Source organism: Amblyomma mixtum, chromosome 2 (genome assembly GCF_055824585.1).
Source record: "Amblyomma mixtum isolate Tamu chromosome 2, ASM5582458v1, whole genome shotgun sequence".
Classification (NCBI taxonomy): domain Eukaryota; kingdom Metazoa; phylum Arthropoda; class Arachnida; order Ixodida; family Ixodidae; genus Amblyomma; species Amblyomma mixtum.
In genome coordinates this window covers 73,126,242-73,154,017 of record NC_143013.1, presented here as the reverse complement: position 1 = coordinate 73,154,017, position 27,776 = coordinate 73,126,242, and the positions used below count along the sequence as shown (strand labels likewise).

The 27,776-nt window shown below is 45.4% G+C and overlaps 1 protein-coding gene across 1 annotated transcript; it reads left to right on the top strand.

Moving 5' to 3' along the window:
• The first annotated feature begins 93 nt into the window (after window positions 1–93).
• On the top strand, window positions 94–27,776 carry LOC149359726 (glutamate receptor ionotropic, kainate glr-3-like). The gene is made up of 8 exons (XM_089569121.1): window positions 94–132; window positions 1,978–2,078; window positions 5,646–5,736; window positions 7,417–7,578; window positions 10,073–10,232; window positions 17,468–17,685; window positions 18,195–18,481; window positions 27,527–27,776. Exons 1-8 carry the CDS (start codon window positions 94–96, stop codon window positions 27,774–27,776), a joined length of 1,308 nt encoding a protein of 435 aa, XP_089425247.1.

Below are 27,776 nucleotides of genomic sequence, written 5' to 3'. Positions count from 1 at the left end.
CGGCCGTGCCTTTTTATTCGCTGAGCTGGAGGCACTTCGGTGCACAAAGCTGCGAGGTGCGGTTGAGTTGCGTGTACCACAAGCTGGTCCGACATGGCTGCTGGCAGGCTGTTACGAGTGAGCAGCTTCAACGTAAGCACATGTCTCTTTATATATATGCTTCTCTCTCGCTCGAGTGTCCTTGCTTTCGAAAATGAATAACCGTTTCGACTTGGCGATTAGTGGATTTAACAGAGCCGCGCAAAAAAAACTTCCACAGGTTTTCCTCCCGTTTACTGCACTCAGAGAACATAAAGGACTCACATTTGAGCCGCTTCACGAGGGTATTTAAATAATCACTCATTTACAGCGTACTGGAATGCAAAATATTTTTTCACTGAAAAGAATCGCAGCTTTCACGGGACGGCCTTTGTCGTCTGGATCGAAAGCGTTTTTCTTTCTTCTTTTTTGAGGTGAAAGCCGAGCTCTTCCTAATCCCTACGTTTTCAGGAAACCCCTTCCAAAAACAGAAATTTTTAGGAGATATTTATATAGGATGTTCCTCTCAGTGTGTGTTTCCAGACGTCGCAGCTATGCTTACGTTTAATTTGCTTTATTACGCCCGGTCATTAACGGGTAACATTACTTGAAACAGAATATAGAAATTATACCGGAGACCTCCACTACGGCACCTCTTTCTCTCTTTGTTCTTTCACTCCCATCTTCCTTCCTTCCCTTACGGTGCGGTTCAGGTGCCCACCGAGATAAGTGAGACAGATACTGCGCCATTTCCTTTTCTCAAAAACTAATTTCCCAATTTATTTCCAAGCTGACGCTTGGACGTCCTAGCCACGATAGTGAACGTATTAAAAAGACTCGTGATCACATTCTAGTTCTTCCAATACTGTCGGACATATGGAATGTCGTTCACTTACATTCTAAAAATAACCTCGTTTGTTAAGGACTTTCCTCGGGCCGCAAGTATTAGCACTCATCTGAGATCACTGCGTGTTCCTTATATGACATATAAACATTTAAAAACAGAGTGCATCTTGCGCATAGACAATTCCTACGTTGTATGCTGTAATCTTGTAGATGTGCGCATTCGGCGCATTATACACGGCGACCATAGTCCAGAGCAGTTCATTATAAGGCGCAATGCCCACAATTAGAGCCCAGATTTTTCCTGTGTCTCTCTCAGTGCATGCATTCACTTCGAAATTTTCATGCTTCCGTGACACTGCTTTTACTTATTATGCTAGCGCGAAAGAGCTGCAGTATCCAGCCCCTTTACGCGGAGTCGTCTCAGTACGTTACTAATATTTCTCTCTTGCCTCGTATATTCACAGCAGTGTAAGAAGCAGCCAATTTCACTTTATATTTCAGGTAACGAGCCATTAAAATAATATTAAATATAAAAGTACCTAAAAACACAACCCAGATAAAGAGACAGCTAGCAGTAGCAGTTCGAGAAAAAAAATACAATGCAAGAGGGAACGAGAAAATAATACTCTGACTTTCGGGTTAATATTTGTTGTTTGTTTTCACTGCTAAATGTTTTCAGCTGAAATCAGCACTTATATAGTCCCTATCATTTAAGTACCTTCCCGCTTTGCACTATTCGCCATGCGAGCATCCCAACTCCTCATCGCCCTTCAGGGCAGAAGTAATTATTAAAGTACGGTACCTCGAGATGTACTTGCCTAAATGTAGTAGTTTGCTCTGCATATAAGTCTCCTGCCGGCAATAAATAATTACACTCTACATTCAACAGAAATGTAGATGCCATTACCGATTAAAATTTAAGCGAAAATTTTGATATCGAGTGCACCATGCCACGTTAGATATGATTGGCTTAAGAGAAAAAAAACTAATGAGTAGTGCTGTCAGTATTTAATGAAGCTGCACTGTTGCATTAGTCGAAGGAAAAGGAAGGGTTGCAGCCGACTCTTTTCTGTCAAAAAACAAAGCAATGAAAGATTCTGTTTCCTCCCCCAGTATGCACCATACCACGTGATCACGGAGCAAGGATTCAACGCCCAGGTGAAAGGCGTCTGTGGTGAAATACTCATCGCAATCGCGCAGTCGCTTAACACTAAGTAAGCAGCGCACTTTGTGCCTAACTTTATCTGAATCGATTTGCACGCATGCATATTTTGCACATAGTGTGCAGAATTTGTTCTACAATGAAGAAATTATTTTTATATTTTGCCGCCAAACTATAACTTCTTCAAAATAAACGAATACCCCGCTGTGACGCTGACAAACACGCAGAACAGTTTAAAATCTCATTTTTCTATGCGGTAGCATCGCTCTCGCTTGATAGTAGGCCTATGCAAACGCTCACACGGGGGACACTATATATAGTGAGTCAACAAATTGGAAAAACATTTCCAGTGACTAACTGCCCCTTTCCTTAGGCGGCATGAAGTGGCACTAATGAGCGTGACATTCATCGAGATTCATAGGTTTTATTTAAACTTCGGTTGAAAGAAATGCCATCAATAAAGTAAAGAAGGTGATATACATCGCAGATACCAGCAACCGCTTTCGTCGGTAGCAGAACTGGCGATGGCAGCGTCACTGGTAGCATAGTGGCAGTCTGCTTTGCTGAAAACATCAGACGATGGGAACGCATGGTTAAACCGCGCAGCAAATGATGACTAGTTGAAAGGGAAATAAATTAAGGCGTCTGAAGTTTCTTGTACCAAAAATAACAAACACAAAGTATAGATTGCAATCATTCCGTTAATGAAGTATAGAATATCAACTCCAGCGACGTAACCGATTTCATGGAAAGCCGCGCCGCTTTAATGCAGTTCGGCGCACCTGTCGGCTGAGGCCTGTCTACGCCCATTTAAAACATAATAGATAGTTAGATAAATTTAATGAAACAAAGACAACGAGGTCGGCCAGAAAGATAATATACGAGGTGTGTTCAAAAAGTGTCGAACCTTTGGTCGGCATAAATACATTTATTTATTTGGAGGCACAAAACCTTAATCGCCTTCAAAGTAGTCTCCTTGGTATTGCGCAAACTTCCATTCTTGGAAACACTTCTGGAACGAGTCTTTTGGAATGGAGATTAGCCGGGCCGTAGCATTCCTCATGATGTCTTCTCTTGACTCAAATCGGGTTCCTTTCAGCGGCACTTTCAGCTTGGGAAACAGCCAAAAGTCACACGGAGCCATGTCGGGGCAGTAGGTAGCCTGACGAACCATAGGAATGTTGTGCTTGGCTAAGAAAGTCTGAATCAGACGCGCAGAATGGGTGGGCGCGTTGTCATGATGGGGCTGCCAAGATTGTGCTGCCTACAGATCTGGTCGTTTGCGCCGCACAACTACACGAAGGCGACAAAGGACCTCCTGGTAGTACTCCTTTGTGAAGGTTTGGCCTCGTGGTGCGTACTCATGATGCACCACCCCACGGGAGTCGAAGAAAACGGTGAACATGACTCTCACATTGCTGCGGACCTGCTCTGCTTTTTTTGGCCTCGGGGATGTCGGATATCGGATGTTTCCACTGTGACGACTGCATCTTGGTTTCTGGGTCGTACCCATAAACCCATGACTCATCGCCTATGATCACGGTGTTCAGAAAGTTGGGATCACGGTTTTCATTGTCCAGCTTGTCCTGCGCGATTTCCTGACGGCATGCCTTCTGCTCCTTTGTTAGCAATTTCGGTACGACTTATACGGAAATTCTCCTCATGCCGAAGTGTTCAGTCAAAATTTAAAGGCTCAGTCTACTCACCGAGATGAGTGTATAAATAATGGCATATTCTGGTAGTTGGCACCCTATAACATCAATAACGAGGGGTCTGCGCCCGGTTTAGGCAGGAATTTATATTTTATTTCGGCGTTAAAAGTCGCGTAAAAAAGCATGGTGGCGACCCCAAACGTTCATTTTGTTCAAGAAAGTGGTAGTCTTTTTTTGTAGAAGCATAAGTGAATATACTACGTACCATTTGTATGCCCCAATGTCAGAGAAACGCACGTTTTGTTCTAGTAAACTGTAGAAGGCGTACCGCTCGCTATTTCTGTAAATCACATGAATATTTATAGTTACACGTACGCAAAACGCAGGCACATTCCCACTTTTAGTTCAGCGTATGCTAGCAGAGACGCAAAAATAAACTCAGCATATAGTGGCGCCATATGGTCGTCAGGACGGGAACCATTGCTGTAAACAAACCGACTCTCCACTTAAGCCTAGGAGCGGCAGAATCGTCACTCTAATTATTAAAATAAAGCAAATTTATTTCTTATATGTTTTCTTATAGGCGAGATGAGACGAAGCGAAAGACAGGCGCCCCATTTATGGCCAGTGAACGCACTGAAAAAGGCAGCAACAACGAGAATTCAGTCCGAAGCGAGAGGTCCGGCTTCGACGGGCGCCGCCATGTTTGTCGCCGCGCGGCGGAAATCCAGATGGTTGCCAGATGAGACTACCATTTCATACAGATGTGTTCCCACATTAATAAATCCTATTTTAAAATGTTCTACCGCACTCCTTGGCACCACAGCTGGCTAAACGGTAATTTGAGTGAAGAGGTATCGGTTGCCGCAAAGAAAATATGGTCGATAAAATTCAGTAGACTGACTCTTTAATGCACGGATCCAATGCTTACTCTTACCCCGTTCTCGAGTTCTCGGACTGTAATGCGATGGTCTTTCATGACCAAAGTCTGCACTTGCTGAATGACATTTTCATTCCGGCTTGTTCATCGTCTGCCTGAACGCGGGTCACTGCCCACTGATGTGCGGCCATCTTTGGAGCGGTTCTACCACTCCTTTATCCGTGAGCTGCTCGTGGCATCGTCCCTGAAAGCCTGTCAAATCTTGCGAATGGTTTCGGTTTGAGTATCATCAAGCTTCTGGCAAAATTTGATGCAGTATCGTTGCTCATGTTGTTCCGTCATCGTACAACTTACTGGAACGCGACGACCGCGCACTGCTTGGTCGCTTTCTGCGAGCCGGAAAATTATCGCGCGTGCGCATGAATGTCCCCTCTAAATCTCCAGCGAAGGAAGTCTCCCGCTATTCATTGGTCTAGGTGGGATATAAGAAGGCTCGATACTTTTTGAATGCACCTCGCAAATATATAACACAAATATAAAATAAAATATAATATAAAATAATAAAAATAAAATACAAATTCCTACCAAGTCCCTATGGAAACAAATTTTTATAGCGAGTTCCTTGGTTCCATAAAGCGCTGAAAAAGAAAGAGATGGCTTATAGATTAGGGAATGGCGAGGACTGCACACGTTTACGATTATTCATATGCCAAGTTTAAATCATAAAATTGTTCAAAAACTGCTCAAAAGATCGACAAACATTGCATCCCGTAGAGAAACATGAGCTCAGATGGGCTTTAATATATGTGTATTATGTATTCAATCTTTTATTGATACGATGAAACAAATCTATTCAGTCCCTGAACAAGACATAGGAAAAATATCTACCGTTATTCGACAGTAATCACAAATAGAGGCAGTATCGGCATGTTGGAAGCAAGATCAGCAAGACGGTTTTTTATCATACACCGTTTCGTTTCACCGCCGTTATGGAATGTCTTTGCTAACGTTCATATTTGAACTTTACTAATGCTAACGTTCGAACGGTAAATTGTGTGAAATTAGTCACTCGATTCCTTTCTCGCAGCTACACCATCGCATTTCCCCTTGATTCCTTCTGGGGCCTGCTGAAGCCGGACGGAAACTGGACCGGAGTGCTGGGAATGCTGCAACGTGATGTCAGTGATGCCAGAAAAAAGGACGAACGTGCTTTGCTTGCGAACTGTTTCGTGGGAGAAATTTACTGCTAACCTTTTTTCCACTAAGTAAAAAGAGAGGGGGGCACTGAGGGCAAATAGAACTTGGCTTGTATAGACAGTCTACTGCATACTAACGACAAAGACGCCATACTCACAGAAAGCAGAACTGTTATACCCTAGAAGAGATAGAATTAAAAAAAAAAACTAGATACAAACCTTCTTATCTACAGCCTATTTCGGAACTAAGCTTCCCGCGGCGGCACAGAATCCTCCCCCCTCCAGGAAACCAGGCCCTGTGCTCTACCCAGTGCTCTTGCCAGTGTCCTTGTTCCGTAGTCGGTGTCTGAAAAACCGGAAAAAGCACTCGACGGTTAGTAATTAGTAGGTTGCAAAAACTCCTTCAGTCGTGGAGGGGCCCCAGGTAGCTGACCCCGTGTTAGGTTGTCCTGTCTCCGGCGGTCGGAGCCCGTTGCGTTTGTGGGTGGTCGGGCATCCCGTTAGTTGGCGCCGCACCGTTGGGCAATCTTGACGCGCTCCCTGTCTTGGCCAGGCAGGCTAGTAATGGAGTCAAGACAGTTGAAGGATCAGAGCAAAAAACTCGCTGTCCCCATTCGCATCGAGATTCCCATAACCCGCTTCCTGACAACCTTACATCCCATCCTTACCGCCCATCCTTACCGCTACTTCCCAGGGGAGATCAGGGGAGTCTCCCTGGACCCGCTCCCTCGGCTGTGGGTCGCTATAGTAGCTACCCCTACCCCTTTATTTTATTTTTTCACTTTCGGGTGGCAAAAATTAAAATTGCGCTAGGGCTTCCTCTGTTATTTGATAATTGGATTAAGCCTATTGCACGTAAGTGGTTAAGGCAGGAGCTATTATTTCTGATTCTTTTTGGTTGCCCCAACCTATTGAATGTCGGGCATGAAGCGTTAAACTAAGTGCCTCGCACAGGGCTAGTGGCAGGGGCAGCATCTTCTTAGTAAATTCACGCGGCCAGCCTTCTCAACATCCGTAAAACAGGTCAAAGCGCCAAACGGAGACATACTGAATGTTTCGAAGTACTGAAGATGATCACTCACTGCTATCTGATAATTTCGCGGTAGGAGCACCGCCACAAAACATGCCAGAATTTTCATGCATCACTTACTCATCCTGCCAGCTGGTGCCAAAATTAGTGCCACCTGTAATCAGTCCTTTACTGTCCAAACAAGACTGAATCAAAAACGAGAACAAGTTGCTGTGTTCTTGTTGTCACTATTTTAAGCGCAGCCACGACAGACGAATGTGAACAGCATGGGTATCACAGTGCTTTGTTTTTTTCTTAATCTGCGTCTTAATCTGTGTACATTCCTTCTCTCTTCCCTCTTTAATTCCCTCATTCCCTTCCCCTGTGCAGGGTAGCCAACCGGAATCATTTCTGGTTAACATCCCTGCCTTTCCCTTCTCTCTGTATCTATCTATTAATCTGCGTCTTTATGTTACGCCATAAAAGCTGGCGAGTATCTTAAGACCGTGACGTTCGTTATACATAAGTGTTTTCAGGTCCGTAGCCCTGAAATGTGTTGAGTGAGGCGAGAAATGAGTGCATGCACATTTTTTTGACTTCATCATCTGCGTGCAAGAGCCCGCTTCCCCACATGTTTCTGCCGCTTTCTTCAGGAGGCCGACCTCGCCCTGTCGGTGATCAACCCCACCAGCGAGAAGAAAGATGTTGCGGTCGAGTCCGAGACCATCCTGCCCATCGAAATCATGATCCTCGCTGGCCGCCAATCACGTCACGAGAGCAACATACTCGGCATAATACAGATTTTTCCCTGGGAGGTGAGAGAGCACCCGTCATAGATCTCATTAGAAATATTTAATTTTGCATCGACTCATGCGGCGGACTGCGCGCACAAGCCCATATTTCTTTTTTGCTGCATTACTGTCTCAGATATGCCGCTATCTTTGGGCCGCCTTATTAATAGCCACGTTATAACATAAATCAAATACGCTGTGGTTTTTTGGGACACAATAATGTGAACATTCGATATCTATTGGGTTCATTTCTTTGTTCTTTCCCCTCTGTACCACTCGCCAAACTGAGGCCGTGATCTATGTTCGCTTTTCGTTATTTACTCAAGGCGAAGAATATCGGAGGCGTAGCGTCAATTCAGCCAACGACGAAGAGCGTATCTGTGTCCGGCTTCTTCACTTGATGGTTGAACTGTATCGTGGGAAGAAAAATTACGTAGCACAGTATGCTATAAATTGCAGTGCCTAGCACCAGGAACACTGCACATGCATCAGTAGCCAGCTTCTGCGCTTCAAGAACGCTGGTGATGTTGGGAAGGGGCGGTGGTAGTAACAGTCCTACATTTATTACAAAAGGGAAGGGAAGAACCGATGCAACGCTCGAGTTCAAGAGCAGACGTTACTTTGGCCCATTCACGCCCGTTGGCAGTGTGGATCTAGCTCAGATAACTATTGAGCCCCACTGAAGCGGATTCTTTCAGAATGTTAAGCACCCAACGGAAATTTCACTTGTTGAAATAAACTATGTTCCGCGACAAAAAGATACGTAAAACAAGAAAGGAGCACCGAAACAGCTGTCAAGAAACTATCAACCTATTTTAATATGCCCGCCTTGTCGTGGAGAAAGCAGATCCGCGCGTTTTCGTTTGCCACCGCCAGATGGAAGCAGCCGTTCACATCGCCTTGCGCTCGCCCTCTGGGAAGTGAAACGCAATGTTTTATCACTTGCATGCAAGTCGTTGAGTAGCGTTTGCGAAGGGTACCAAAAACAACTCTTGCAGTCTTTTAGAGTAATACAGCAGCAGTAATCCAGCAAGGGGACTCAAATGACGCACTTGCAGCATACCCTTGTCACGTATCGTATTTGCCAAAAGTAACCAGACTTCCGTGATTGTTTCGGGAGTGGGCTCATAGCAGGGCGGCTACGCTGTGGCCGCCGACGCTAAAACTTGATCGGCCGCAAGGATGTCCTGCGTTATATGAATCCGCTCCGTCACTATCCTCCTCTGGAGGAAAAAAAAGTCTCTTGATGGGATAAGAAGCGCCAATGGCAGCCTGGCTACTTTTCGCAAAGGTAGTTGTTACGACCGCAAACACTGGGATAAAGCAAATGTACCAACCCCACTAGCGCTAAGCAGACGGCAAAATTTATGAAAAACTTCACGGATGCCAAAGTCAGGGCTGCTTAAAGTTTTACGTGAATGCTTCAAGCAATGCTGTATGGAGCGGCGACACCAGGTATCCAGCTTCAGTTTCCTGCTGATATTGGCGCACAGTGCCTAAGGAACGACATACTAGTAGAACTGGGCCCAAGGCGTTTAAAAAATTTCGATCAAATTATTCTTACGCCAGGAATTTCGTATTGCTCCGGCTGTGACTTAGAGGCCAGTATACTGAACCGTTGAGAGCATCATGAGCTACCGGATCATAACGTGTTTGCACCTGAGTCGGTTGCGGTGAGCGGACGTGACCGGTGGATGCTCCGTGATTTATAGCAGACGACATAGGAACGAATGTGTAGCTTTCCTTCAGACGCGCATCACTTCAGTCAGCTCTGTACTGTACTGGCCCTTTGTGTCATAGCCTGCGAAAACCAAAGCCCAAGCACTAGGCTATAGCACACTTGTCTAATAAATAAATGCAGTGGGCCGTACCTGCTCGAGTTTTATCTTAGAGAAAGTTATGCTCACCGTAATAAAGAAAACAAAGGCCAAAGTAGAAAGTTTCTTGTCGCATGTCCTTCTATACATGTGAAGGCGCGGTTAGCTGAACAGCCTGAGAACACTCCTCTTTCTTACAACAAAGTTGGCATATGCTTCAGAGAAACAGAAGAAAGTGAATGTTCAGCACGATGGCGACCACGCGATATCTCTCTCAACTAAAGCACTACCGTCATTGATGCATTCCATAGTGAAGTGAAATTAACTGCGGCTCCCCTTGCATTGTAGCTGATTTGCGGCTGTTTTAGTATTGTTATTTACGAGGTCAATTCTCGCCCTACTTGATATCTCTTCCAGGTTCGCTCCTGGCCATTTCATAATTATATCGTTAACAAAACATGCCTGCACAAAAAGTGCAGTCATCAATTTTAATAACTACGTTTGATAAGTATTTAAGAGGGATTAGTAACCAAGCATGACCAAGTATTAACCGCTTCCAAGTGTGAGCCCACTTTGCGAAAAGCAGACTCCGAATCTATTGTAGAATATTTGCTGTGAACACTGTCCGAAAGCTTTGTTTTTGAAGTGCACTGATATTATTCATCATCGAGTACTAGGAGCACCAACCTCGTCCTTTGCAGGTGTGGCTGCTAGCGCTCTGCGGGCTGGTGATCTCGGCATTTCTGTGGTCCGTCAGCGACTACGTCCACATGAAGCTCCGCGACCAGACCCTCTCTTTCAGTTCCACGGCCACCTTCTTCGGCCGGATCTGGGCGTTTGTTGAGAGCAGTTTTCAGGAAGGTGAGACGTAGTCGTTTCTCTCGCGCCACCCCAGTTGTCGTGGGCATCATTTGTCAGCATAATCTGCGCTATCGCTATAAATACGCTGCACAGACTGTTTTAACGCGACAGCGTTGAAGGCCCACTTACCTGCTTGCGCAGCTGGGCAAGGTCTCAAACAAATCAGATCACCAAGAGTATGCTTCTTAAAATTTTCATCACTTAATTTCACTTTGCCGCTGTATGTCTAAAGCTGAGAAAGTCATGCAGGACGACGTTCTTACGTCATCGCTGACGTCTGGAACGGATATATTTCCGATACATCAATTTCACTCTCTCTTAGTACTATTGGCGATGAGCAGCTGGCTACTGCTGCTCGCTTGACGGAACCGCGGTCAAGCTTCGCCACCCGTTCCCCCCACCATCAGGACAGGAGTGCCGTCGAGTCAATGAGTTGGGTGATGGGAGGAAGATTACGAGTGGGTTTATTTACATTGTTACGTCATGGTGATTAGAAGTGAGACTCCTCTGCCGCATTCGTTGTCGACTTTTATATCCTTCTCGTTCCCTAAAGTCCCTAGGTTGAGGACGCCCACGCCGGAGTGGGACGGGCCTAGAGCTTTCACTTGTGCGCACAAATACAACACCGCACTTAAAGGGCCACTGACCAGGGTCCGGACATTTTTGAAAAACAAGCCCACTGCATAGATGAGGCATCGAAGATAACCTCTGCAAAATACTAGAGCCATGCGCACCCCGAAAAGCTGCGAAAATTCAAATCAAAGCCCGCTCGTTCTTTCCTTCAACAAAAACGGCCCGCCCCACTACTCTGAATCCCGTTGACGTCATGGGGGGTTACTTTCGCTAAAGGCACTCCATTGGTGCATCGTTCTGACTGACGGGAGAAGGTTGGGCGTAGCCTTGGCGTCGCGTCGTCTGCACAACGCTTTCCGCAGCGCCTTCTGTTCTGGCTCATGCCTACAAACCCGCATGAAGGAACAAAAAAAGAAACTGTGGAGGGAGCGTGCGGCGACAGCCTTGAACCCTAGCCATAAAAAGTAAAAAATAGTAAAACTGAGGGAGTTGGTTCGCCCCCCCGCCGTGATCACGTCACGAGACGCTCTGCGTGCGCGCACCCTTCTCAGTTTTTTTTCTTCTATGCAAGCCCCCCAAAACAAGGTTTTAATTACTAGTGCAGCAGAGCCTTTCCCTCGCTCGCCCACTTGACCGCTCCGCACAGACACCGCTTATCCTTCATGCATCTTGCGTACGCCTTGACTCCAATGAACGACATGGGCTTCGGAGCGAAGAAAAGACACAAACACACAGAACACAAACACACATGAAGAAAAGCAAACGGGCGGTTGCCGGGCCCGCACTTCGCCGTGTGTTTCGAACAGAACCGACTTCCGCCCCTCCACTCGTGAAGCGGTGGGGAGGCCTTAAAAAAATGAAAAGGTGGCTCGCTAACTGGGAATGGCAAACAGATGTATGAAAGGATGCGCTCGCTAACAAGTCTAGGTGGTCGAGCCGATCGCGCCTCTCGATCGTTCAGTGTGCGCGCCCGCAGCGCCCTCCCCCCCCCTCCCCTCGAACAGACCCAGCAGCAAAAACCAAGAAAAGTATTCTATTGAAGGCGGGGCCATGACGTAGCTCTGTGACGCACTCCACAGACACCACGCCTCCGGCTTACATCGGAGAAGGAAGGGGTGATTTTGCCAGCCGAAGGTTCCCGCGGGTCACCGACATCTGTTGTTCATCAAATGACACCCGCCGCTCGAGGCCGGAACGCGAGGTCACGAAAAGGCCGGAAAGTGGTCCCTCGTGCTTGGAGCTGTTCGCGAGGGTTGGGGATGATGCTGCCAGCTCGTCGCCGTGCTCGGTACGCCAAAGAGCCATAGGAAACGAGGCCCTTTGTTCCCCGGCACGGTCACAGCAATTGGGGAAGATAAGGTCCGTCTCCCAGCGGCGGCGGCGGCGGCGTTCGACACGTGCAGACACTTCGGAAAGGGGCTCTGGTTTTGCTTAAAGGGCCACGGACCACCCCAGCTCAGCAGACACTCTCTACCTCTCTTTCAGCGAGCCTCCTCTCCTTCCACTCCCTCCTCGAAATTTTTCTCTCCCGCTCCTCGTCGAGTAGGCTCGGCAAGGCAAAATCACCCCTTCCTTCTCCGGTGTAAGCCGGAGGCGTGGTGTCTGTGGAGTGCGTCACAGGGTGACGTCATGGCCCCGCCTTCAATAGAATTCTTTTCTTGGTTTTTGCATTTTCTCCGCACACTGAGCGATCGAGAGGCGCGATCGGCTCGACCACCTAGACTTGTTAGCGAGCGCATCCTTTCATACATCTGTTTGTCATTCCCAGTTAACGAGCCACCTTTTCATTTTCTTTTAGGCCTCCCCACCGTTTCACGAGCGGAGGGGCGGAAGTCGGTTGTGTTCGAAACACACGGCGAAGCGCGGACCCGGCAACCGCCCGTTTGCTTTTCTCCATGCGTGTTTGTGTTCTGTGTGTTTGTGTCTTTTCTCCGCTCCAAAGCATATGTCATTCATTGGAGTCAAGGCGTACGCAAGATGCACGAAAGATAAGCGGTATGTGTGCGGAGCGGTAAAGTGGGCGAGCGAGGGAAAGGCTCTGCTGCACTACTAATTAAAACCTTGTTTTGGGGGGCTCGCATAGAAGAAAAGAAACTGAGAAGGGAGCGCGCACGCAGAGCGTCTCGTGACGGGATCACGGCGGGGGGGGGGGGGGGGGGGGGGGGGGAGGGGGAGGGGGGGGCGAGCCAACTCCCTCAGTTTTACTGTTTTTTTACTTTTTATGGCTAGGGTTCAAGGCTGTCGCCGCACGCTCCCTCCGCAGTTTTTTTTTTTTTTGTTCCTTCATGCGGGTTTGTAGGCATGAGCCAGAACAGAAGGCGCTGCGGAAAGCGTTGTGCAGACGACGCGACGCCAAGGCTACGCCCAACCTTCTCCCGTCAGTCAGAACGATGCACCAATGGAGTGCCTTTAGCGAAAGTAGCCCCCCCTGACGTCAGCGGGGTGCAGAGTAGTGGGCCGGGCCCGTTTTTGAAGGAAGGAAAGAACGAACAGGCTTTGATTTGAATTTTCGCAGCTTTTCGGGGCGCGCATGGCTCTAGTATTTTGCAGAGGTTATCTTCGATGCCTCATCTATGCAGTGGGCTTGTTTTTCAAAAATGTCCGGACCCTGGTCAGTGGCCCTTTAAACTTCAGCCCCTTCGTTTTGGTCCGGCACTCCGATCGGGCAAAACTCGGTAATTGGAATCAGCTGTCACCTGGGTCTTCTCTGTGGGGTCTAAGACGGCAGGCCCGAAAGCAATCACTCTCCAGTTGCTCGAAGCATTACAGTGGAAACAGGTGTGCTGGCTGGTTCCAAACGAGACCCGCTGTCGTCGATCTCAACAGTGCCCAGCCTGCCTTCGAAGTATAGTGGATTCAGCGAATAGCAAAGCTTTCTCTACCCGTCTGCCTTTAGGTAACAGGTGGTCGTTACCAGTATAGCAGAGTGGCAAAGAGAAGAACCAGGAAACTAACTGTTACAATATTCGACCCCTGATTACTCAGTGTGCCTCAAATTGAAAATCATTTCAAGCTATCTCTTGAAAGTAGGCGCATTTGCCTTGTGAGTCTCTAGCTAATCTTTGTGTTGCTGGAAATGGGTAGTTTTTCATATAATTCACAGCACGTTACTATTCCTGCGTTTATATGTCCTTAAATATAAACAAAATTATTCACGTCACCTTCACAAGAAAACGTGCTAATCATCCTTATATGTATAGAATTCATGACTTTACTCTAAACATAAGCAAGTCATTTAAATATCTAGGCGTCTTTTTTACATCGGACTTACGATGGAATAAGCACATTATTATATTGCGAATAAGGCAGCATCACGTTTGGGTTTCGTACGGCGGAATTTTCGCCATTTACCAAGTAACTTAAAAACACAGCTGTATTTCAGTCATGTACGCTCAATACTTGAATATGGTTGTGTTTGCTGGGACCCACACACATCTGAGTGTGTAGGCAAATTAGCGAAAATTCAGAATAGGGCTGTTAGATTTGTTCTTGGTAATTATAATCGGCAAGTTAGTAAGACGGAAAGCAAACGAAAACTTAAATGGCAAGAGTTGAGGGACCGTAGAAGGTACATCAGACTGAAATTTTTCCATGAGATTTATTATTCGAAAACTGGCATAAACTGCGAACAATATATCCAGGCACCTCATTATATCTCAAAGCGACTGGACCACTGCTTGAAGGTCAGGGAATTTTCTTGCAAGGATGACGTCTTGCGTTATTCTTTTTTTGTTAGATCTGTTCGAGACTGGAACTGTTTGCCATCGAGCATTGTATGTATCACATCTAATGATGCATTTTTTCATACACTGCAATAATTGTTTTATGAAGTCGTACACCCCCTGCTGTAATGCCCTGCGGGGCGATGCAGGTAACTAATAAATAAAATTGAAAAAGTCAACGGCGTAAAACACAACCCAGCAAAGATTCATTGGGTCTCCATGTGCCATACGCAACCTGCACTTAAGTTTGCCCTGTCGATCACACCGCCATAACACACACCCTAGCGTGAGAAGCTAGCAGTTTTTGGCACACCCGTGGGACTTTATCCATGCCACATGCCTGCACTTATCGGCATAAGAAAACTGTTCTTGTTCAAAGTCACACGCGGCATGCGGCAGCTAACTGGGCTACATCGCTATCAACCAAATGCCAGTCTTTAATAGCTATAAAAAAATGACGTCGTGACTTTGTAGCCCCAGTGGCTGAATGCAGCAGTTTTTTAGACGCCCAGTGCAACGCTTTAAACGCCACCTGGGCACTAAAGGCTGCCTGTACCACATATTGGAAAGCAATTTTTCCACTTGGTTGGTGGAGCACCCAACAGTTTCATTTTCACCAGCATATACTGCTGATGTCGTCCAACCAACAAAACAAAGGTACGTGGAAATTACAGCTCTAGCCCTAATATCTCGCGGAAGGCGCCTGCACTGAGTGGGAAAAAAAATATTCGCCAAACAAGTTATCCTTATAAATGAAACTCAGACCACTCGGGTTACTTTATTCTCGAGCCCCTGAATGAAATTAGTCGAGATGCGAAGGCACCAATGCACTTCGGTCGAGTAATTTGCAATTATAAACGCGCTCAGGAACACGCTCTGCAAAATAAGTGGTTTGGCAGGTAGTGGATGCGGACGTGCTGTGAATTGAGGTGACCTTATAATGTTTGATTAAAGCGTCTTCATGCGTGTGTTTCGTGCTCGGAAAAAGAAGAAGCTGTTGTTCAACGACGCGTTTTACAACCGAGAGACCTGCGTAAAAGTGATGCCCTCCTTGCCGTTTTCAGAACATGATTGTGGGCGCCGCGAAAGCTTTCATTTCCCGGTTTACACTGCCGCGGTGGCTCAGCGGTTATGGCGCTCGGCTGCTGGCCCGAAAAACACGGGTTCGATCCCGGCCGCGGCGGCTGAATTTCGATGGAGGCGAAATCCTAGAGGCCCGTGTACTGTGCGATGTCAGTGCACGTTAAAGAACCCCAGGAGGTCGAAATTTCCAGAGCCCTTCACTACGGCGTCCCTCATAGCCTGAGTCGCTTTGGGACGTTCAACCCCAATAAACTAAATAAGAACATTCACTTTCTCACAAAAAGAACACTCGTACGAAAAACAGCGGCTGTACTTACAATTTTTGCCCACACTATACAACAACACAAAAACTTCTTCTGCACAACAAAGTCAGCCACTGCGAACGAAAGGCATTTGTCAAAACTTCCACACTATATGCATGTGAACCTGCGCCCGGCTACAGAGGCGCTTTAAAAAAAACAGCACTTTATTACTTTCGCAATAATTTATGATCATTTTAGGACAATGCAAAGGATGAAAAAGTAGGTTGACGTCAAAAGCCAGGTTTAATTAGGTGAACTGTACCTAGAATTAAAAGGTGTGCCATACGCCGTGCGATGGCGAAGAACAGTGACTTTTTTGCAATGCGTTCAACTTCCTATTATAGAGCCGCGACAACGTACATCAAATATTTTAGAGAACAAACCGACACTCTTATTTTCCTTTTTACATTTTAGTATGTCGATGCGGTGTGTAAAGAGCATGAGCGAGAAAAAGGCCGAAAGGAGTTGGAGGGTGATGCAGCGATCAGAAAATTTCGGGGGGGGGGGGGGGGGGGGACGTGTTCTGACACCAAAACAACCCCCTAGATACGCCCCTGGCAGCGACCAATGGGAAATGACAGAACGAAATCAAAATGAAGTAATCGTTAAAAAGTACGTGTCCTGAGCTGCAGAACCTGGTGACAATTCGTAAGAAATTTTGTCGCTATCATTTCTTTTCGATTGGTCGTGCAAGCATTTGATATAGCACAGCAAGCCAGGAACATTAGTGGCTAGCTCTAAGTCATAACGTCACAGGCGGTAGTTGGCAATGCCAAAAGAGTAGAAGAATGAATTTGGATGCGAATGATTACTGAGCATGCCTCGGGATACATCTTTTCACTGCATTTATATGGCAACTAACGCTTGGTCTAGCTTGTTTACATCAAGCGAGAGCTCTGTAATCTAGTTTCATAGCATTCGACGGGCTTGAAATTGGCTATTTGCTTTGTGCGAAGTATGTATCCTCGATTCTCACGTTGATTGGTTTGGTAATCTTTTTTTTTATTTGAAATACCTTACAGTCCCGTAGGGCATTGTGTAAAGGGGGCGTCACATTTTGAACAATTTCTAGCAGAATACGCCAAAAGGTATGAAAAGATGGTAGATGAAAAATACACGATTTAGTTGCACAGGGTCAATTTCGCGGCGCTGTATTATTGCTCGGAAGAACAAATTGTCGGCTGTCTAGGTTACGAGACAGTACAATACAGACAGTGGCGCTGGTCCTGTCGTGTTTGCCTCTTTTTTGTCCACGTTTTTTTTTCGCCGTTTTCCTCCTGAATCATGAACCAACTAGCCCAAACTAGAGTTCTTCTTGAGCAATACAGCTGCCAGGCATGGAAATCATATGATGATGATGATAATGTCCTCAGGCTTAATCATCATATTTTAGGCGAAAACTTGTCAGTTTCGTCTTCCTCTGAGGTCTCGACGTAACCATCGGGAAACAAAATGCGTTTCCCAAACGAAAAACGCTTCTCGATCCCCAAAGCGCTGATATGATGGCACCCTAGTTGGAAGTGAACCTATGCGTTCTGTGAACGGGGTTTTGCAGCATCGCCCGAAGTGCCGAGCCGTGCCTCCGCTCGCATCCTAGTCGGAGCCTACTGGATGGTGGTCATCGTCCTGACCACCACCTTCGCGGGCCAAATGAAGGCCGTGCTGATGGTACGCGAGGAGGCGGACCGCATCGACAGCCTGCGGGACCTGTCTCAGAGGCCTTACATGAAGCCGTACGCACCGGCCGGCAGCGCCGTCGTATCCTCCATCAGGGTGAGGCCACAGTTGTTTGCTGAGGGCATTTTCCGCAAAGCGCCCACTTTTCACTCTCTCAATCCTGAATCAATTTATAAAAGCTTTGTTTTCTCACTTTTATTCAGCGTGCTGCTCCAAAGCAAAAAAGAAATTTGATTTACAGCTCTGGCGAATGAAGAACACTGTTTTAGTCCTAATGCGCAGTAATTAATGCATATTTCATTAATGGCAGGTAAATGCTGGTTAGGCTTTGAAGTAACTGCGCACTGGATCATTTATCAGGATTAACTCTCTCCGGCTCCTTCGGAACGCTATCGTTCGCGAACAGGCGGTTGAAAATCGGTACACACCTTGCGATCCGAAATGATCTGCGTCGAGGCCAACTGATGGACCTTTCTTTTGTCCTTGTGTCTACGAGTCAGATAGCCAACGCATGATATATGTGCAGACTGTTGACTTCCGTTATGTATGATGTCTGAGTTTCTCCACGTCGCCTTAGCTTCCTTTTTCTGTCTTTCTTGAAACAGGACTCGAGGGACCCGTACTACCAGATGGTGTGGCGAATGATTCAGAAATACAAGACTGACCTTCCCCCGGCCGTGGTCCTATCGGACGACTCCATGCGTGAGGTCATACGCGGCAAAGCGGTGGTGATCCTGAGCCGTCCAACGCTGGCCGCCAGGGCCACCGAGGTTTGCGCCAACTCCAGCGAGGGAGAGTTCTACGTTGGCCAGGTGCCCACTTTCAAGTTCAACTCGGTCTTTTACTTCAACAAGCGCATGGCCGCGCCCTTGAGGGACGCCATCAACAAACGGTAAGGCCCATTTTGCGGTGGTGGGGGTGAAAAACATTTATGTATAGATACACTTCGGGAGGTTATGAATGAGCGGAACCAGAGGAGGCCAGCCCTTACAAGTACTAGGTGGAGGTCTCTAGTTCGGGACCCGGCCGCCGCCCGGGCTCGCGCGACTGAGCCCCGTTCGGCCTGCAGGTCAGAGCAGCCGAGCAGGGTCGCCTCCCAGTCCTCCCGGGTTGGGTTGGGGTGAGGGGGGATAGCAGGGTTAGAGGGGCAGGCCCACACCATGTGATAGGTGTCCGAAGACTTCTCCGAAGACTTCTCCGCACAGTGCGGACATCTGCCCGAGAAAGAAGACGCAGCGCCAAGATATGCGTTGAGAAACGACGTCAAAAAGCGCTCTGCACCTGTGCGAACTTTCCTTCTTTGTGTGCATCGTTTTCTGAACTGATTGTTCCAGTTATATCTATATGCCAAATGTGTCGGCTCTATGCTTTTGTACGCAGCAGTCTCGCGGGTCAATGGAGCAGAGAACACAGGCATATCCTGTGCGCAATAATTTTTGTGATGTCGGAGAGGCTTGCTAGTAATTACAGATTTGATATCACGCACCAGTCGATCGGGCGAGTGTAAGAAAAGCCGCAAACAGCTACTATGACATGCAAATTTGAGCATTGTGAAAAAGGACTTTCATTTGTATGCAGGTTTTTATTAGCTTTACATGGACTTAACCATCTCTTTTGTTTTGTTGATATATACCATTCCATCAAACATACGATCCTTTCGGAACGTTTTCAAAATCAGCTTGAGAGTAAAACTCATTTTGTCCTGAACTGCGCACTAAATGGTATATCTTATGCCGTTGTTACCTGTATGCCCCGGCATAACGTCAATGTGCGCCGCAGCATCCCTTCCCAAAGAGTCTTCTACACGCAGCGCTCGAGCTTCAGTGATCTCCTCACACTTGGTCTGCTGCAGTGGATCATAAGACATTGTCAATGCAATCTTACGCCGGTTTTATATGATAAATAAAATAAATCACTAATTAATTTAGGGCTACTGCGGCAGCTTCTCGAGGAGGCATGGCCTCGAGATGCAGTGAAATGAGTAGTGTTTCAGATGGCTGCCCCAGCGGCAGACTGCCAACCATTTTTATGCGTTCGTGTCATGAGCTTACTTCTTTAGGCAACCGCAATAGTCCTCGCAGTAAAACAAAAAAAAATTGCGCCATAAAAGAGGTCACTCACTACTATCATTACCTGGGCGTATGAGCAGCCCTTATAAAAATCGTCTATAGACTTCTTATTGACTCTATTGACTTCCTATAGATATTGCTTTTTGTCTATTCATAGCCTATAGACTGTCTATAGACAAAAGTCTACTAAAAGTGTATGGCCATAAATCTATAGATTGTCTATATACTGTCCATGGCATTTGTCTTGCCTATAGGCTTTTGTCTATGGACAGCTCTATAGTCTTTATAGACAGAGGTCTATAGACACTCTATAGATTGTCTAAAACTTTTTTTTGTAAGGGAGTGGCGCAACAGCGAGAATGCCCTCTTTCGTCGCGCGTGTTCTGTATTGTTGAGCCTTTCCCGAGTTGGCACTGTGTTTGGACAGCATGAATACGCGGTGTATTCCTGTAGTGATCAGAGGGGGGTGAATGATCGGAGCCGAGACACAAAAGCGAGCCAGCAGACAGAAGAATGAACATGAGATCCGTTTCTTGCAAAGATGGGAGTGCTATACCAGGTGATTTTTTAACCTCTGCAGATTTTTATTTTAAAAACAGAGAGATACGTCCGTGCGGCTCGATAAGCTGGATTGTAAGCCAAGGTGGACATTATATAACTCATATTTGGCAGTAATTAAACAGTTATGTAAAGTTATCTATAAACCTCTTTATTTTTTATTTTAATGGGCAATTTTATGCTACGAAATCGATGGTCGTCAATATCGAAGGTGAGCTGTGTTTTCAAAGTTTCTTGATAGGCATTGTGGTTCGAAATAGTGAACATCAAAAATGCGCATTCAAAGCTCGTGGAGTTGACTTTTCCGGATTCTATTGTAAAAACCGCATCTCTAGCAATTTTTAAGCATAAAATACGGGCGAAATTAGTGCATTTAATGATGCAGAAGAAGTTAACTTGATTTATATGACGACACCACGCGCAGCGACACCGATTACTAAGTAATGCGGAAAAGCTGACTCAGAAAGCTTTCAAATGTGTATTTTTGACGTTCAACATTTCGAGCCACATTGCAGATTTAGATTAAAATACAGGGCTCATCTTCGATGTTGATTGTATTCAATGCAGAAAAGAAATCTTGCCCCCCAAAATAAAAAAAAAAGTTCATTAGTTAGTATAGGTTAATTAATCAGTAATGTTGATCTATACGGGCTACTCAACAGACCGCACCGACGTATCTCTTAGGGTTCTTAAAACAAAAATCTGCAAAGGTTAAAAAAACGCACCCTGTATATGAACGTCATCAATGATGTACTACCAGCAAGAAATGAAACTCGAACATGACAATTGAGCCAGGCACATAAAAGTAACAAATTCTTAGGAAGGGGAAGCTCTGTACAAGCGGAGAGAAATGTCATTTCAGAAGCGTGAAGACTCTTCTACAGAAGTGTTAATCGACCTCGCGTGTATTTGCCCTCTAGGAGCTAATATGTTGGTGTATTTGGGTTGCTTCCTCAGTTTTAAGGCTAAAGCCTTTAATGCCTCATACAGTCGTTAGCAGACGCGTCGGCAGCCGTGTCGACAACCGTGTCGGCAGATCTGTCCGCCTTTCGGCGTCACTGCATAAAAACAAACTGCGCCGAGGGTGGGAATCGAACCAGGGCCTTTGGCATTTGAAGCCGAGACGCTACCACCCCGCCACGAAGGCTCTTTTTTTCTTTATTGCATGGAAGAACTTCCGTAGAAAAGAGGAAAACTTCAATCAGACTGGTTCGCGTCTCAAGTTACCGGGCTGCTTAATAGGAGCCCGCCATAGCCCTAACTCAACACTGCATCCCCATCAAAACATCAAAATTCAGGGAGGCACGCACATGCATCTAGGCACGGCAGCCAGCTTGGAGGTTCTTCGCGTGCAGCATATACACTCCTCACCAAAGCACACTGTTCACGAAGCACAGATTTGGACGATCTTGGTGGCTCAGCATGCCTGTCCATCATACGGCTTTTCCAAAGACCCATCAACACAAACAGATCATAAGGCACAACAGAGTTTTTGCCAACAGGCAGAAATGTAATAGTGTATAATGTAATTTCAATGTCCTTCTTAAGAGTTCGTTGTAGTATGTCCCAAAAGAACATGGCATCACGGCACAGGATAAAGCAATGATCAATTGTCTCAGGCGCGTTACACAGACGGCAATTCACATTCCAGGGTACAAACATCCGCTTGTCATTAAGAAATGTCTTGACAGGCAGCGTCGCTGAGCGTAGTTTGAAAAAGAACGTTTTAGCGGCTGCCTGAACGCACATCCGCCTAACGCTTTAGAACACTGATGTCCAAAGACCCCAGATAAGGCTGCCGATACAATGGTGTAGGGAACAAAGACTCAGTGAGAGCCTGGGTCATCTGTTTTCTCGAGAGGCTATACAGGTAATCTAAAGAGAAGCGCACAGTGAGGAAATTGAAATGTCCGCAACCTCCTTAAGGAATCCCCATAAAGTCCCCTCACGAGCCTGCACAGTCGGTGCGAATAAGTAAGGCAAATGAAAACTAAGCCGCCTAATGAGCACAGCTACCAGAAACGGGTGGTTTGCCGATTTGAAAAAGAAAAAACGGGAAACAAGTTGATGCACGAACAGGTGAACAAGGCCCACTCCACCACCCTCTAAGGGAAGGAACAAGTTGTCACGCCTCATAGGCTCCCATTGAGAGCGCCACACGAGTGTTGCAAATCTTCTGTGTATTGCTTGCACCTTCCTCCTCGCACAATGCAGGACTTGAAGGACATACGCGAGCTTTGCAGACAAAAATATGTTACAGACCTGTGCCCTCGCAAACACTGAGAGTTCCCTACCCATCCGATAGTTCCCTACCCATCCCTTCCCATCCGAGAGTTCCCTACCCATCTGATTTTGTTTAATTGCTGCTGCTGCTGCCAAAACTATCGCAATGTCTGGAACTTCTTTGTGCCCTGAATGTAACGATAGTGTGTCAGAGTCTGATGATGGCGTGCTTTGCCTAGTTTGTAGCACTGTGTATCACATGGGTAAATGCGCCGGAGTGTCTGAGGCTACTCTGAAATCAAAAGGCGATGTATATCGCAAAGCTTGGAGGTGTCAGCAATGCAGAGGTTCGAAAGGTCGCCCACAACGAACTGAAAAAGCCGAAATCAACAGCGTAGAAGAACAACAGGATATATTGCTCATTCTCAACGCAATCAATCAAAAACTTAATATCTTAATGCCATTGAAAGAAACAGTCGATGGCATTAAGGATGCCGTGCAGTTCATGTCTGATCAAATGTCTGACTTGCTTCGGCGCACTGAACAAAATGAACGAGAAATAAAAGAAATCAGCATTAGAGTGGACAGACTTGAGGCGAAAGAGAAAGTGTGGAATCACTTGAAAGCCAGTTCGATGAACTTGAATGGCGACATCAGCGAGCAAACTTAGAATTTCATGGAATTCAGGAAACGGACAGCGAAGATCTTTTCGGCAAACTGAACGCTATCGCCGAAAAACTTGAAGTGCCACTGCTTAGTAACCAAGATATAGATGCACTCCATCGCTTGCCAGCAAGGCGCGATAAAATTCCGGGCGTTATCTGCCGGTTCGCTAGGCAAGGCATCAGGGACATGCGGTGGATGAATCGAAAGAAACTGATCGCTGCTGACGACGGAGTGCATGTGCTAGAAAACCTGACTAGAAGAAACCGGGAACTCTTGAAAACTGTCAAGGATTGGGCAAAAGTACACGATCACAAGTATGTGTGGCACACAAATGGCAAGGTATTGCTAAGGAAGTCTGATGGCATGTCAGCCATTCACATCACTAAAGCGTCTGAACTCGATCGGCTAACCTAAGGTTGTATTCCCATCGCATGGCTGGTACTGTACGTCATTCTACCACCCCGTACATTCTTCCGGGTGAGTTTAGAGGCCATATCGGCTCAACGTTTTCAAAGCACTTAAAATGTCTACATATTAATGCTCGGTCAATAAGAAACAAGAAATCGCAGCTATCAGCTTTACTTCAATGTTGCAATGATTCTTTTGATGTCATTATGATTTCTGAAACCTGGTGTACGAGTGAAATAGACGTCCCTCGGTTAGACAGCTACCGGACTTTCTTTTTAAACCGTGTCTTTGGCCGCGGTGGCGGTGTGTGTGTTTTGTTAGAGAAGGCATGGCAACCCGAGTTACTACCCATGTCCACTATTTCTACATGTGATTATGAAATTTTGTCCACTCGTGTCGAAAATGTGATTTTTGTTGTTTGTTATCGGCCCCCTCAAGGTTGTACTTTGAATTTCTTTAGTTTTCTTGAATCATTGCTTTCTTATGCTAATGATAACTGTTTAAGGCTGCTGTTTAGTGGTGATATAAATATTAACTTATTAGTGCCAGATAGTCACACTAAAAATCTAGACCTTTTGTTAAAAGTAAGCGGATTTTGCAATGTAACTAATTCACCAACGCGAATTACACGTACCTACTCGTCATTACTAGATGTGTTCATCACAAATTTTGAAACTGACAATCTCAAAGCTGGGATTATTATTTCTGATCTCAGTGACCACTTGCCCATATTCCTCTGTATAAAACACAGAAAAATAAGTTCAAAAATTCAAAGCAGTGTTTTCAGGTTATAAACAACGACAACCTCCTTAAATTCAGAGGCACGTTGACAAATGTCGATTGGACTAGTGTGCTTCACGAGACTGACCCGAACAAAGCGTACGAACATTTTTTAGACATCGTCAAGAGTGTTTACCAAGAAAGCTTTCCTGTAAGAACGACAAAGTGCAGTCATCACACCCGTAAACCATGAATCACACCTGACCTGAAAAATAAAATTAATAAGAAGCACGAACTCTATCACAAATTCATCAAATCAAAAGAGATCAATGAACTGCAGACTTTCAAAATATACTGAAACCGCCTGAACAAAGAACTTGAGCGAGCAAGAAACGCTTAGTACGTTAACCAGTTTGGTTCTGCAGGAGGTAAGACGGAGATAGTGTGGAAAAAATTAAGCAATCTTTTCGTTTTTAGTAATACTCGCAATGATATTAATGTTATCAAGCAAAATGGGGTTGAGATATCGGGACAACAGTTAGTAAACAAATTCAACCAGCATTTCGTTAATCTTTCAATCCCGCCATACGTGCATAACGACCTTCGCAACATCCCTTTCAGCAGTGAAACAATATTTCTTGACGCTATTGAAGAAGGTGAGGTACTGCATGTTTTCCAGGAGCTGAACAATACCACAAGTATAGACATTGACGGGATGCAACTAAAACCCATCAAGTTTGCCCTTGATGTCCTGCTTCCATGCCTCACACATATTTTTAATTTGTGCATGGCTAATGCTATCTTTCCATCTAAAATGCAGATTGCACGTGTGTCTGTCATATACAAAAAAGCCGACAAAAATGACTTCGGCAATTATAGACCCATCTCTGTGCTACCAGTATTTTCTAAACCACTTGAATAGCTAATTCACAAACGTTTCGCAAAGTTCGAGGAGAAACAAAATATAATAACTGACTCACAGTACGGATTTCGTAAGCACCGTTCTACAGAGCACGCCTTACTAGCTCAAAAAGAGTACATATTAAAACACCTTGATCAAAATAAAATAGTCATCGGCATTTTCATAGACTTTACAAAAGCGTTTGATTTGTTGAATCATGCATTACTAATCCGCAAACTTGACCGCTACGGTTTCCGAGGTAACGCAGGATCTCTTGTACAGTCTTACTTGAGTAATCGCAGACAAGCTGTCAGTAATAATGGGTATATATCGGAAATAGAATCACTTCACCGCGGTGTTCCCCAGGGAAGCATACTAGGTCCTTTTGTTTTTAATATTTTTATTAATGATATTGTACAAATCGCCCCTGCAAAATACATAATATATGCTGACGATACCAGTATATTTTTTTTTCAGGAACTAAAGTAGATACTTTAATAGATACAGTGAATTCTACCCTCTCAAATTTATATGAATGGACAAAAAAAATGGTTTACAGGTAAATGTCGCGAAAACAAAAGCAGTTATTTTTAGAGCCAAAAATAAGAAAGTTACACTTGTAAAAGACATTTGCTTCAATAATGCTCATGTAGATATAGTACCTACATTTAAAACACTGGGCGTTGTATTTAATGAAAAAATGACTTGGGATGACCATGCCTATTTTATTTCCAGCAAACTGTCGCAAATTATTGGTTTAATTTGCAGATATCGCCAACTACTGCCAACAAGAGCATTGCTGGCCATATATCATTCACTCTTTAGTTCTCGCCTCAATTACTGTAATTTAGTGTGGGGAAAAACTTCGCAAGAAAACATCAATAAGCTACTCGTATTACAGAAAAATTTTATCAGAATAATTCAAAATGTTCCTAGAACATTCCATACACAAGAACTTTTTTATAAATACAAAATACTCCCGGTAACTAAATTGTACACCTTTCGCCTCAGCCACGCACTAAAGCGCGAAATTATTAATCACACGTCCTTCCTTCATGAACTATCCAACATTGAAGTAAGCTATAAAGTACACAACACAAGAAACGTCGATCAGTGGCACATTAAAACATACAGAACAACATATGGCTGTCAAACACTTGAAAACATATTACTGGGTCTACTAAATGCTCTTTGTGTCAATGACATTGACCTAAAAACCACCTGACACAGAAAGCTTTTAGAATATTTTTTATTTACAGATACTGCATTGAATCTGTGAACCGAATTGACTGTATTGCACTCTTCATTGCTTTGTTTGTCATTTTGTTTTTCTTTCGGGAAGTACCTGTCGCGATTTTTTTTTTGCAATATTGTATTTAGTGTGCCACGGTTTTGTTGCCAAAGTTCGCAGCTGGGTGTCCATGGCCAAGTCAAGCGGTCCAAGAGGCCGCTTTTACTATGGGCACCCTGTCACCATGTATATTGTGGTGGTAAATAAATAAATATCAAAATATCAAAAATATCAAATCCAAGCCTGTGTTTGCCACCGTAGAGTTACAATTTGTGAATCCCAGTAGGCTGTACTGTTGCGAACTTGGTGCAGCGGAACGCCTAGTTACTCAAGAGGGCTACAGTCCCAGCATATGCCACCGAACTGGCTTGGCCTAGTTCCCCAATAACCCAACCAAAAGCCTTTGGATTTCTCTAAATTAAGAGCCGCGCCTAACACATCGCAGAACTGTTTAGTCAAGTTTAGAGCCTCAAGTACACTCTTTTTGTCAGAACAAAAGAGGCACGAAGGCTCAAGGTTTGGGCATGAATAAAGGCGCATCTAATGAATGCATGGGTTTCATAAATAAAATAAAAAGGAATAAAGTGAAGGAAACGAAAAATAAAAATAAAAATGAGAAAATAAACAAAAAGCTAAAACAAAATAAAAATAAGATATGAAAATAAAAATAATAACAATCAAAATAAGAAAAGGAGCAAAAAAAATAAACAAAATATGAAACATAAAAAAGTAAATAAAAACAAACAGTGCGCCAGGAAACGCTTTCGCCTTGCAGCACTTTAGAGAGCCAAAGGGCCCCCTGAATTCTTCTTGTTCGCGTTTCATTCGTTGCTGATAGTACAGGGTTATTGGCCTAAGACCTAACTACAGGCAATAAGCAAACCACAAGTACATAGGTATCGAAAAATAAAATTAAATTGGAGTCACTACCGATTACGACACCTGCGCCATTTGCCTCACTGAGAATTTCTCACGCAACGATTGTTGCAATATAATTACTCAATGAAACCCGGCATCATCAAAGCCTCTTCCTTTCTTAGCCTACCATGCTTCCTGATATAAGCCGCTGTTCTCCCCCTTCTTCACGCTTGTCCGTGGCAGAATCCTGTGGCTACGTGACTGCGGCCTCGTCGAGAAGTGGTGGAAGGAGTCGTCCGGCAACTGGCAGGGATGCGGCCAAGCGGTCAGCGACGGCACGCTCACTTTCGCCGACTTCAAGGACCTGCTCAAGCTGTGCCTGGCCATGCTGGGCTGCGCGTTCCTGGTCTGCCTCGCCGAGGTGGCACTCGGACGCGCGTCCCGCCTCCAGAAGCTACGAAGGAGACCTCGGCTAACCGCTGCCGCCTCCTAA